This window comes from Trachypithecus francoisi, unplaced genomic scaffold, assembly GCF_009764315.1.
Source record: "Trachypithecus francoisi isolate TF-2019V2 unplaced genomic scaffold, Tfra_2.0 Lachesis_group2, whole genome shotgun sequence".
NCBI lineage: Eukaryota > Metazoa > Chordata > Mammalia > Primates > Cercopithecidae > Trachypithecus > Trachypithecus francoisi.
Genome location: NW_022681465.1, coordinates 151,013,519 through 151,027,575, shown reverse-complemented (window position 1 = coordinate 151,027,575; position 14,057 = coordinate 151,013,519). Strand labels below are relative to the sequence as shown.

The 14,057-nt window shown below is 42.0% G+C and overlaps 2 protein-coding genes across 2 annotated transcripts in view; both read left to right on the top strand.

Annotated features, from left to right (window-relative positions):
• The first annotated feature begins 1,707 nt into the window (after positions 1–1,707).
• Positions 1,708–4,833, top strand: LOC117065716 (protocadherin beta-13). The gene has a single exon (XM_033180901.1). The coding sequence runs from the start codon at positions 1,940–1,942 to the stop codon at positions 4,334–4,336; it is 2,397 nt and encodes a 798-aa protein (XP_033036792.1). The 5' UTR covers positions 1,708–1,939; the 3' UTR covers positions 4,337–4,833.
• Positions 4,834–7,011: 2,178 nt separating this feature from the next.
• The window catches only part of LOC117065712 (protocadherin beta-14-like), a 52,921-nt gene continuing 45,875 nt past the window's right edge, over positions 7,012–14,057 (top strand). The window contains exon 1 of the mRNA XM_033180896.1: positions 7,012–13,324. Within this exon, the coding sequence (XP_033036787.1) occupies positions 10,987–13,324 (2,338 nt within the window). The 5' untranslated portion in view covers positions 7,012–10,986. The remainder of the gene's footprint in view (positions 13,325–14,057) is intronic.

Here is a 14,057-nt window from a genome sequence, read left to right as displayed (position 1 = left end):
GAATAGTACATAAGTTTGATTGCATTATTAGTTAATTATTTTCTTCACATTGTTGTATATTTTCAGAGTCACCCATACTTACATTTGTAATACATTTTCCTGATTTGAGAGTTTGTTTTTAACAGTTTTCTATCACCTGTATGGCACTGCTGAATCAGGAAAATTTAAGAAAAAGAATAGTTTTAAATGTGTAATATCAAAGAGAAATATAGATGATCATTTAAGCTTTTAGAAATTCTAGGGAGTTAAGGAGAAGCATTGTTTGTTTAAAAATATATAACTGATTCTTATTTTTTAAATAGGTAATTTTTGCATAGTTGTGTTCTGAATATATTATAAACTAGTGCTGGTAAGTCTAAGAAAGCTAGTATTACCGCATGTCACTGGTGGGATAGAACCTAAGGACAAAAAAACTCACAGTAGTAAAATCTAAAATTGCTTTCATGGTCTCAGGGTAAAATTATCCAATTTCTCTGACAAATAAATGGCATTAGAAATAAGAGAAGTGAAGTTTACACAAAGAAAAATCTCAAGAGGTCTAGCAATCAAATACAATGTGTGGATCTTGTTTGGATCTTGATTGAAACAACAACAATGACTTTGAAAAACTTGGAAGAGTTTGAACATAGATGGGTATTAAATAATATTAACTTAATTTTTAGGTATGATAATGTCATTGTACTTAAGGGTATTTTAGAGTCATTTAAAGTCATGATGCATTTAAAGAAATATATAATGACGTATTTGTGGGTGAAAATTCAGTTTGGGATGTGAAAATGTTGAAGGGATAGAGTCAAGAATTATGGAAAAACATTGATAATTGGTGAAGCTAGTACTGAGTCCTTGAAGGTTCATTACACTCCTCTCTTCTATGAGATTTGAAAAATTTCAAGATAATTTCTTTTAATTGATGCTGTTAGAAGTGGAGGTAACAAAGAAGGACATCCTTCCCAGAAACAAAATCACCACAGCTGTTACACATATTGTCTCTGTTTAGACAAACTCTCCAGCCTTTCCTCGTTCATTTCCCTTCATTATTGGACATAACTTCTCTACCTGAGATAGTTATGCTCCTGTATTCTTCTACCATTTGAATTTTGAGGTGTTTTTCTAATAATAGTAATGGATTTATGCTAGACTTATGATGGATTTATGCCATCAAGATTCAGCTGCTTGATTGCATCAAATTGCTTTATACTTGGTATATAGTTTATTTTTAAGGTTACTCTCTCTTTGCATCAGATTTCTCATGTGTAAGATGGGGAATTCACAACAGCCCTATGTGGTAGGTGCTATTATTATCCTCACTTGACAGATGAGCAAATTAAAGCAGAGAGATTAAATAATTTGTTCGAGGTTCACAGCTACTAATTATTCCTATGGCTTATGGAAATAAAAGTGTAAACATCTAAAAGTTAACTATGTTAACTACAATTATATTTGAAATTTTCTGCATATATTCGTTTTGTCAAGCTAGACTGTTACCTAAATATTTCCTTTTTGCCCAAAACTCAGTTAGCATTGTTGAAAGACTAATGTAATTTCTCCTTCGGACAGTTCTCTGCTCAGTAACGTCCGGCGATATTAACGGTGGTGTTGTAACCTTACATAGTCCCAGGGTACATACAGGCAGAGTTGGGAATATTACATCTATTATCATCCCACAAAATGTAAGATCCTGTGAGGACGCGTGGTGGCGCTGCAGGATAAGAAGGTACAAATCAGAACCGCAGCTGCAGCTCCATTAACCAGCAAAAGCAGCAGAACCTGGAAGCCCACGGGAAGCGTGGATGCCAAAGAGAAGAGGGCAGGGTCCTCTGGAGAGGACTATTCTCTGCAATATTTCTGAGGTATCTGTGAAATAACTACAGCCTCAGATACTGGGGACTTTACAGTCCCACAGAACCGTCCTCCCAGGAAGGTGAACCCACCAAGAACAATGGAGGCCAGCGGGAAGCTCATTTGCAGACAAAGGCAAGTCCTTTTTTGCTTTCTCCTTTTGGGCTTATCTCTGGCGGGCGCGGCGGAAACTAGACGCTATTCTGTGGTGGAGGAAACTGAGGGCAGCTCCTTTGTCACCAATTTAGCAAAGGACTTGGGTCTGGAGCAGAGGGAATTCTCCAGGCGGGGGGTTAGGGTTGTTTCCAGAGGGAACAAACTACATTTGCAGCTCAACCAGGAGACCGGCGATTTGTTGCTCATTGAGAAATTGGACCGTGAGGATCTGTGCGGTCACACAGAGCCCTGTGTGCTACATTTCCAAGTGTTGCTAGAGAGTCCCTTCGAGTTTTTTCAAGCTGAGCTACAGGTAATAGACATAAACGACCACTCTCCAGTATTTCTGGACAAAGAAATGTTGGTGAAAGTGTCAGAGAGCAGTCCTCCTGGGACTACGTTTCCTCTGAAGAATGCTGAAGACTTAGATGTAGGCCAAAACAATATTGAGAACTATGTAATCAGCCCCAATTCCTATTTTCGGGTCCTCACCCGCAAACGCAGTGATGGCAGGAAATATCCAGAGCTGGTGCTGGACAAAGCGCTGGACCGAGAGGCAGAAGCTGAACTCAGGTTAACACTCACAGCACTGGATGGTGGCTCTCCGCCCAGATCTGGCACTGCTCAGGTCTACATTGAAGTCCTGGATGTCAACGATAATGCCCCTGAATTTGAGCAGCCTTTCTATAGGGTGCAGATCTCTGAGGACAGTCCAATAGGCTTCCTGGTTGTCAAGGTCTCTGCCACGGATGTAGACACAGGAGTCAACGGAGAGATTTTCTATTCACTTTTCCAAGCTTCAGACGAGATTGGCAAAACCTTTAAGATCAATCCCTTGACAGGTGAAATTGAACTAAAAAAACAACTCGATTTCGAAAAACTGCAGTCCTATGAAGTCAATATTGAGGCAAGAGATGCTGGAACCCTTTCTGGAAAATGCACCATTCTGATTCAAGTGATGGATGTGAATGACCATGCCCCAGAAGTTACCGTGTCTGCATTTACCAGCCCAATACCTGAGAACGCGCCTGAAACTGTGGTTGCGCTTTTCAGTGTTTCAGATCTTGATTCAGGAGAAAATGGGAAAATAAGTTGCTCCATTCAGGAGGATCTACCCTTCCTCCTGAAATCCGCGGAAAACTTTTACACCCTACTAACGGAGAGACCACTAGACAGAGAAAGCAGAGGGGAATACAACATCACTATCACTGTCACTGACTTGGGGACCCCTACGCTGAAAACACAGCTCAACATAACCGTGCTGGTCGCCGATGTCAATGACAACGCCCCCGCCTTCACCCAAACCTCCTACACCCTGTTCGTCCGCGAGAACAACAGCCCCGCCCTGCACATCGGCAGCGTCAGCGCCACAGACAGAGACTCAGGCACCAACGCTCAGGTCACCTACTCACTGCTGCCGCCCCAGGACCCGCACCTGTCCCTCACCTCCTTGGTCTCCATTAACGCGGACAACGGCCACCTGTTTGCCCTCAGGTCTCTGGACTACGAGGCCCTGCAGGAGTTCGAGTTCCGCGTGGGCGCCACAGACCGCGGCTCCCCGGCGCTGAGCAGCGAGGCGCTGGTGCGCGTGCTGGTGCTGGACGCCAACGACAACTCGCCCTTCGTGCTGTACCCGCTGCAGAACGGCTCTGCGCCATGTACCGAGCTGGTGCCCCGGGCGGCCGAGCCCGGCTACCTGGTGACCAAGGTGGTGGCGGTGGACGGCGACTCGGGCCAGAACGCCTGGCTGTCGTACCAGCTGCTCAAGGCCACGGAGCCCGGGCTGTTCGGTGTGTGGGCGCACAATGGCGAGGTGCGCACCTCCAGGCTGCTGAGCGAGCGCGACGCGGCCAAGCACAGGCTGGTGGTGCTGATCAAGGACAATGGCGAGCCTCCGCGCTCGGCCACCGCCACGCTACACATGCTCCTGGTGGACGACTTCTCCCAGCCCTATCTGCCGCTCCCGGAGGCGGCCCCGGCCCAGGCCCAGGCCGACTCGCTCACCGTCTACCTGGTGGTGGCGTTGGCCTCGGTGTCTTCGCTCTTCCTCTTTTCAGTGCTCCTGTTCGTGGCGGTGCGGCTGTGCAGGGGGAGCAGGGCGGCCTCGGTTGGTCGCTGCTCGGTGCCCGAGGGCCCCTTTCCAGGGCATCTGGTGGACATGAGCGGCACCGGGACCTTATCCCAGAGTTACCAGTATGAGGTGTGTCTGGCAGGAGGCTCAGGGACAAATGAGTTCAAGTTCCTGAAGCCTATTATCCCGGACTTCCCTCCCCAGTTCCCTGGGAAAGAAATACAGGGAAATTCTACCTTCTCCAATAACTTTGGATTCAATATTCAGTGACCATAGTCGACTTTTATATTCCATAGATATTTTATTTTATGGCATTTCTATGCCAATGTTTATTTCCCCCAATTTGTGTGTATTTAAAACTATACTTATTTACTCTTGATTTTTCTCATGTTCTTTCTCCCTTTGCTATTAAGTGAACATTTACTTTTATTCCCGGTTCGTAAAAGATGGCAATTCATTCTTTAACCTAGATGGTCTTAATTTGCAATTAATTTGCCTCCCTAAAGAGCAATACCAAATCACATTTTTTTTTCATGCCCCTATCTTTAGTTGAACTTCACCCACTGTTATGCTTATGGTAAAATTAAATAGAGCAATTTGGAAGTGATTCACATTTTCCAGCATTTCTTCATTTCTCTTTTTTTAGTCTTAAAATAATGATTGGTATTCAGATATATCATTTTTCTGTTTTTAAATCCAGTGCGTTTTTGGTTAACCTTTAACTATGCTTTTTGCTTTCAAAAGTAAACCAGGAAACCTATATCCTATGATACAACTGTAAGTGTTATCACTTGATTCGAAAGGGTCAGAAGACCAGTTTCTCAGTATCCTTTCCTCATTCATCCTGGAGAGGATTGTGCAGGCACGTTAATATTGTGGCCACTCACAGAATCTGGGAATATGAAGTTATAATTTTTAAATTAATGTACCAAAGCTTTAATGCAATGTAGTCGAATGCAGATGCATGTGTCCAAATAATAATTCGTATAGCATAAATTGGAGTTGTGTGCTAATATGTAAATTTTTTTGCCCGTACTATCATAGAATTTAATGTATATACACCAGAAACTACTTTTCAGACTTTTTTTTACTGCAACCAATAGTTAAGATTATATTTTACATATTTTGAAACACAAAAAATAGAAAGAAATGCTTGTGAACAATGCTTAGTCTTTTTATGATATAATTTGAAATTACCTATATATTTCATTTTATTCAATTTTCAGATGTGGTCATGATCCACTAAGTTTATTTCATGGTATACTAATGGGTAGTAACCCAACGTTTGAAAACCACTTTTCTCAGACATATAGAAGTATACCAGATGTTGAACATTGATAGTATCAAAAGAGTCCTTTAGGGATCTAATTTAAAAAAAAAATTCAAACCATTGTAAGGGAGTAGTTTTGTCTCATGTTAAACCACTCTACCCTTTAAGGATCTGACACACTGTGCAAGAAAAAGACTTCAAGGTTGGAGGAGGAGATTTTCCATCACTTTTATCAACAAGTCTAAAGTCTATGTTGTGGGAGAAAAATGTAGGATAACAAAACGAGTAAAAGTATAGAGGCAAAAAAAGTGTGTGTATGAAAGAGACAGAGCAAGCATGGGAAAGAGGAAATTCATGGGGATGAGTAAAATGACTACTTTCAGTGCCACAGACTAGACTCAATTGCTTCTCTTATTTTATTTTTTGAGACAGGGTCCTGTTCTGTCACCCACACTGGAGTGCAGCGGTGCGATCTCCACTCACTGCAACCTCCACCTCCCGGGCTCAAGCAATCCTCCCACTTCAGCCTCCCTAGTACACAGGACTACAGGCCCAGGCCACCACACCCACTAATTTTTGCATTTTAGTGGAGACAAAGTTTCATCATATTGCCCAGACTGGTCTCCAACTCCTAAGCTCAAGCAATCTGCCTGCCTCAGCCTCCCAAAGTGCTGTGATTGTAGGTGTGAGCACCTGGCCTCAACTGCTTCTTGAAAATATTTTAAAATTTTATCTTAACATTGTAGAGGGACTGGGTATTAGTCAGTTAATAATGCCAAGAAGAGTAATCTCTTTTTATGGCATATCTAAGACAACCTAGTGTTTATACTTCTTGCTAAGATTTCACTACCAGTTCTGTTGAACTGTGTCAACTGAGTAATTATTCTTTTCTTTTTTTCTGTTTTCTTTCTTTCTTTATTTTTTAGAGACAGGGTCTCAGTCACCTAGGCTGGAGTGCAGGGGTGCAATCATGGCTCATTGAAGCCTTGAGCTCCTGGGCTCAAGCAATCCTCCTGCTGCAGCCTCCCAAGTAGCTGGGACCACAGGCACATGCCACTACCCCCAGCTTTTTAAAAAGATTTTTGTAGAGATGGGTTCTCATTATGTTGCCCAGGCTGGTCTTGAACTCCTGGCCTCCAAAGGTGGGATTTATTCTAGCAGCTTCCCTGTGATCTTCTCACATCTACTGGTGGAGGGGGAAAGAATAGTTCGAACAGCTCAGACAGAAAATCTAGCAGGTGCAACAGTGGAGAAAAGGGCCAAGTACTTGTCCTATTACTTCCAGTTTTTCTAGATAGATGAGCAGCAGGACTCCTCTCTTTATAAAAAGAACTATGAGTTTCCTGGCTCTAATGAAGAGTGACCAGGCGTTCAGAAACTTAAATGCTGAGATACATATAACCAACCAATTCTCCTAGAATGTATTGCTAAAAACGAATTTTGCTCTTATAGTTCAAAGACTTCATTTATAGTTAAAACAGTGCATAGGAATCAAGCTGTATCAGCCAATTTTATATGAAAGAACTATAGGTTGTAAGTAAGTTAGAACATAATTTTATATCTAGAGGGGGTTAAAGGAAACAGAAAATAGAGACACAAGAGATAGTCCAGCCTTACAGAATGGATTCTCTTGAAAACCCTTACAAAAAAAAAAAAAATTTTTTTTTTGGAAATAGGCAAAAGTATGGGGGGTGGGGAAGGGACATAGGACATTTTATCTTACAAACACATTGTTCTCTTTATCTTTCTATTTCAAGTTCTGCCACCACTCCTGGGCCCACTGATTAATCTAACAACTTGACCTCTCAGTCCCTAAGTCTTTACCTCTACTCCTGTTATTCAGTCATTAATGCCTTGGCTGCATGTTGTACTTTTCCCCACCAAGAAACTATCGTATGATATAATAATTTCAGCTATCTCCCTCTGAGAGCACAATTGTCTATGCCTATAACCTTCTCAATCTGCTGTTCCTATCATGTCTTGTCTTTAACCTTATCAGGAGCTCCATTCCATGATGCTAATACTACCTATCAAATGCTCCTGTTTTAATTTCCTTCCTAACCAATTGATTTCCTGGCTTACCGCTTGCAGTTACTCTCATGCCCATATTCTCAGTTCCCTTGTTCAATTTTTCTTCACTCAAACCACCTGATGAAACTCCAGCCCAGATGAATATAGTCCTCCTCCTCTCTTACACATGGGGTGCTGCACTCTATAAGACCAAACTTACAAAATTAGCAATACCACTGCCACTATAAATGTATAATATTCAAACCTAATTGGGCTTCTGAGACCAAAAACTCCTTTTATAATTTTTCTAACGAGCTTTCTTTTCTATTCTCAACAACTATTTTAAACCTACTTATCTTACTTTAAACTTCTTACCCTACCACTTGGATACCCTGTTTTATCAGATGAGCTTGCCTAATACCTTATTGAGAAAATAGAATCCATCAGCTAGAAATTCATTTTCCTGTCCCCTACTCCACAGCTTTAACAGCATTTGTATCTATACTTTTCACCTGCTGAGGTCCCTCCCACTGGTCTAAATCCAATCCCTTCATACATTGCCTGGATCCCATCTTTAACAACTTTTCTAGGGGACCTGCATTATCCCTTCTGTATCTTAATTTTCTCCTTCCCTACTGAACATTACACATTGGCATTTTAAGTATATTCAAGTTTCTCTAGTCTTTAAAATATCCTCTGAGTGAATTCTTCTCCAGATACCAATGTATTTCTTATTCCTTTTACAACCTTTTCATTCTTTACAAATTTCTTGAGAGCCTGGCTGCAGTGAGCCAGTGAGCCTGGGTGACAGATCGAGACTCTGTCTCAAAAAAAATTGCTGAAAGAGTGGTCTACTTCATTTTTGCTTCCTCATCCCTCTCACTTTGCACCAAAGTACAATCTAATTTTCATCACAACCATTCTACTGAAACTGCTATTGCAAAGGTTATCAAATATTTCCATATAAGTTAAGTAAGATTATACTGTGGAACCAACATGATGCAATGAAACAGTGGCTTGTAAACATGTCACTCTTTTTCACATGACAGTACCAATGTAAAAATTATTAGGTAGGTAGGGCAGCTTTGATCCTCACAGTCCTTGTGAAATGAAATTTTCTTTCAAGTAATTTCTTCAACATTCCCTATGGCAATATAATCTGCATGGGTGTAGCTGGGTCACTGCCACATCTGGGTTCTAGCTCGCTTGGAAGAAAGAGGCATATCCAGATGATTTTTGTTCTGTAACTGGAAGAGGCAGACAGAAATTCTGCTCACAATCCATCTGTGAGAACTTAATTCACTTGGTCACACTCAAATACAGGGGAGGCACAACCTACCTTCGTGGCCACATACCTGGGTACAGTTCCATTACTATAGAAGCAAGGGAAAACAGATTTTGTCAGACATCTATCAGAATCCTCCACAATGACCATCTTTTTAAGTCCAATGGATAATTGTCATGCTTATTTTTCTTGACTTTTCTGAAGCATTTGCAGCTGTCGATCTTCCTCGTCTCCTTAAAATGCTATTGGCTTTTGATTTCATGGTTTTGAACTCTGATCCTTCTTTATCTTTTAAATATGCTTCTTGCCCCGTCTCCTCTAAATGAAGATGTTTCTCAGACTTCTGTGCCAAGCCTCTTCTATACTTATTTGACACACTTCTGCTTGGTTATCCTAGAGCATTCATGGTTTCGATCACCATATATATATATATACACATATATACTGATGAATCCCAAAGTTCATATCGTCAGCTCAGGTTTATTTCCTATGCTTTGGTTATAGGCAAACACACACACACACACACCACAAACACACAAACACACATCCTACAGGCACTTACCTCAATATCAGCACATTCAGAACTGACACTTCATCTTTTTCCACCCCAATCATGTTTTTTTAGCATTCCCTGTCCTAGTAAATGACACCACTAGTCACTGAGTTTCCCATTCCAGAGGTGTGATATCATCTCTGAGTCTTTCCCCTTTTTCTCCTCATGCAACCTATCAACGAACAGTTGAAAATATTTCATCTCCTCATACCTTTCTACTCATCCCTCTTCTCTCCATCCGCACTGGCATTATCCTCATCCAGACTATCATCATCTCTTATCTGATCTCCTTGATTCTCCAGTCATTCCCCCTGAAATTAATTCTCCATACTTCAGCCAAACTGATTTTTTAAATGCAGATGTGATCGTGTTAATCAGACATTTAAAACCCATCTTTGTACTTGAATTACCTTTAGTATAAATGCAAGAATGCATGATATGACCTGTATAATGATTCATGTTCTCACCCTGCTTTCAACCCTAATTTCATTATTAGACCCTCCCCTTCCATGGTTTTTAAAGTCCAAGGCATGCTTCACTTCTCTGTGTTCCTCAAAATGCCCATCTGAAATATTACTCCTTCTCCTGGCTAGTTCCTTCAGATCACAATGTATTGTTCATTACCTCAGGAAAGCTTTCACTGATGTCCCAAGTCCTATTTAGATCTTAATTATTTTATTTTTGACAGACACTTAACCAGCACTTACAAACCACTTTGTAAATATTAATTCATTAGATACCTATGATAATAATCATGGGAGGCAAATATTATTATTACCCCATTTTACAGGTGAGGAAACAAAGATATCTATAACTTGCCCAAGCTTATAGTGAGTCACATAACCAGGATTCTAATATTGATAATTTGGTTCCAGATCCCATATTCCTAAGCACTAAAGTATGCAGCCCGTAGGTATAAGAGGTCCTTTCTAGATATTTCTATATTACTTTTTATAAATGCATACATTATGACTTACTTCATTTACTTGTCTGCCAATTTTTCTAGCTTGTGAGCTCCATAAGAGCAAGGATTATCTCTAACTTATTTGTACCATGTCCTTCTTTATATTTTCAAAATATGAAAGTGAAAAAAGTAATGATGTTACTATGACTGACAACAAGTATTTACAAGAGTGAAGGAGAGAATATATTTGTAATTACTCAAGAAATGACTTAAATAAAAAATTATTTCTTCAGTTCAGAATATTTTAACAGATCCTTTAGTGTCAAGCATTCAAAACAGTGATAATGCAGTGTATGGACATTTTCTGGATTCAAATTCAAACAAACCATCAGCAAAGGACGTTTTGGAGAGAACTGGGGAAAACCAAATGCAGTATAAATTACATCGAGGAATTATTGCTCAAGTTGTTGATTGTGAACATTATATTACAATTATCTTTTAGAATGCCTTATCTATTAGAAATACTTAGTGAAGTATTTAAAGGTAAAAAAAAAAAAAGATGTCTGGGATTTGTTTTGAATGTTCCGGATGTATTTATGATTTACTTTTTCAAAGAGGAAAACTTTTTAATGAAAAAAAAGAAAAGAAAAGAAAAACATAGAGACACATGGTGGCGCTACAGGATAAGACGAAAACAGTACATAGGCTGGCACGGTGAGCTTCGCTATTCAGAACAGAAAGCATCCAACCCACTGAAAAGACAGGCATTAAAGGAGCTTTGCCTACAGAGCTGCTGGAGGATACACTGTCCAGGGGGTTCCTATTAAAAACCAGAGCTTCAGCTTCCAAAATTAGGGCTGAGCTTCAATTTTTCCACAAGAGGTTGCCTAAAGGAACCATGGAGATCAGAGGGTCACTCGGTCTGCGAAAAAGGCAAGTTCTAATATTCCTTGTTTTGCTTGGATTGTCTCGGGCAGATACTGAATCTGCACACTATTCTGTGGCAGAGGAAACAGAAATTGGCTCTTTTGTGGCTAATCTAGCGAGGGACCTAGGGCTGGGGGTGGAGGAGCTGTCTTCACGTGAAGCCCAGGTAGTGTCTGATGATAATAAAAAGTATTTGCACCTTGATTTGCTGACTGGCGATTTGCTCCTAAATGAGAAACTAGACCGAGATGAGCTGTGTGGTTCCACCGAGCCCTGTGTCCTGCATTTTCAGGTGGTTTTGGAAAACCCTTTACAGTTTTTTCGGGTTGAGCTGCATGTCAAAGACATAAATGATCACTCCCCTACATTCCTAGACAAGGAAATACTTATTAAAATATCAGAAGGTACCACTATTGGAACTACATTCCTAATGGAGAGTGCTCAAGATTTGGATGTGGGAAGCAACAGTCTCCAAAACTACACAATTAGCCCCAATTCTCACTTCTACATTAAAATTCCAGACAGTAGTGACAGAAAGATATACCCAGAGCTGGTCCTAGATAGAGCTTTAGATTATGAACAGGAAGCTGAAATCAGATTAACACTCACAGCACTGGATGGTGGATCCCCGCCCAAGTCTGGGACAACTTTGGTTCTCATTAAGGTGTTGGACATCAATGATAATGCCCCTGAGTTTCCTCAGAGTCTCTATGAGGTGCAAGTCCCTGAGGATAGACCCATTGGCTCCTGGATTGTCACCATCTCAGCTAAGGATCTGGATGCAGGAAACTTTGGGAAAATATCTTACACATTTTTCCACGCATCAGAAGATATTCGTAAAACATTTGAAATTAATCCAATATCTGGGGAAGTTAATTTGAGATCACCCCTGGATTTTGAAGTGATACAGTCCTACACTATAAATATTCAGGCAACAGATGGTGGAGGTCTTTCAGGAAAATGTACCCTTCTAGTTAAAGTTATGGATATAAACGACAATCCACCAGAAGTGACCATATCGTCGATTACAAAGAGAATTCCAGAGAATGCCTCAGAGACCCTAGTAGCTCTTTTTAGTGTCGTAGACCAAGACTCTGGAGACAATGGGAGGATGACTTGCTCTATTCAAGATAACCTCCCTTTTTTCCTGAAACCGACCTTCAAGAACTTTTTCACTCTAGTTTCCGAAAAGGCACTGGACAGAGAGAGCCAAGCAGAGTACAACATCACGATCACCGTCACAGACTTGGGGTCCCCCAGGCTGAAAACCGAGTACAACATAACCGTGCTGGTCTCCGACGTCAATGACAACGCTCCTGCCTTCACCCGAACCTCCTACACCCTGTTCGTCCGCGAGAACAACAGCCCCGCCCTGCACATCGGCAGCGTCAGCGCCACAGACAGAGACTCAGGCACCAACGCTCAGGTCACCTACTCGCTGCTGCCGCCCCAGGACCCGCACCTGCCTCTCGCCTCCCTGGTCTCCATCAACACAGACAACGGCCACCTGTTCGCCCTCCGATCGCTGGACTACGAGGCCCTGCAGGAGTTCGAGTTCCGCGTGGGCGCCACAGACCGCGGCTCCCCGGCGCTGAGCAGCGAGGCGCTGGTGCGCGTGCTGGTGCTGGACGCCAACGACAACTCGCCCTTCGTGCTGTACCCGCTGCAGAACGGCTCCGCGCCCTGCACCGAGCTAGTGCCCCGGGCGGCCGAGCCGGGCTACCTGGTGACCAAGGTGGTGGCGGTGGACGGCGACTCGGGCCAGAACGCCTGGCTGTCGTACCAACTGCTCAAGGCCACGGAGCCCGGGCTATTCGGTATGTGGGCGCACAATGGCGAGGTGCGCACCGCCAGGCTACTGAGCGAGCGCGACGCGGCCAAGCATAGACTGGTGGTGCTGGTCAAGGACAATGGCGAGCCTCCGCTCTCGGCCACCGCCACACTACACATGCTCCTGGTGGACGGCTTCTCGCAGCCCTACCTGCCGCTCCCGGATGCGGCCCCGGCCCAAGCTCAGGCCGACTCGCTCACCGTCTACCTGGTGGTGGCTTTGGCCTCAGTGTCGTCGCTGTTTCTCTTGTCGGTGCTCCTGTTCGTGGCGGTGCGGCTGTGCAGGAGGAGCACGGCGGCCTCTGTGGGTCGCTGCTCGGTGCCCGAGGGCCCCTTTCCAGGGCATCTGGTGGACGTGAGCGGCACCGGGACCCTGTCCCAGAGCTACCAGTACCAGGTGTGTCTGACAGGAGGTTCCGGGACAAATGAGTTCAAATTTCTGAAGCCGATTATCCCCAATTTTCAAGTTCATGACACTGGTAAGAATATGGGGGAAATTGAGAACTTTCGAAATAGCTTTGGATTTAACATTGAATAAAACAATTTATTTTAAATTTCTAATTTTTAGTTATTCTTTGCAAGCTGATGGTACTTTTTGCGTAATCTTTTGTGGATTTTTGGTTGTATTGTAGTTGCATGCATGATTATAGCTCTTGTTTTTCTCACAATTTCTTTAAAAATCTTTATTAGTGGCTATAATGACATGGAAATGTAATCTATGTTTTCTGGTTTTTCATTTATTTGGTCAAAATGTTATATTAATGGAGTTATTGCTATTTTTGCTGTGATAATGGTATTGTTATGTAAGACAATGTTCTCAATTGTTTAGAAATGCAAACTAAAGTATTAAGAGCTAATGTCTTTATATATGTAACTTAAATCTAGACACCATCAAAACATAAAGTAAAAATAAAAAGTGTTGCTGAATCTGGGTCGAAAATCTAGTGCATTTATCACATTATTCTCTCTGAAAATGTTCTTTAGAAAGGATAAAAAAGATGCTATCCCTCCATTTTCAGTTCTGGAGAACCTTATTAGTTTTTCAAATATTTACTTTATGATGAAACTTAAGTGGTCACATTGGAAATTATTAATTTCTTAAGTAATTTTTTCTGTAACTACTTTTGTTGATAATCCTGTTGTGGAGGAAGAGTCTTATAATGCTCTGGGCCTTGCTGTCACTCTTTAGTTTTCTTAATTTAATTTTATTTA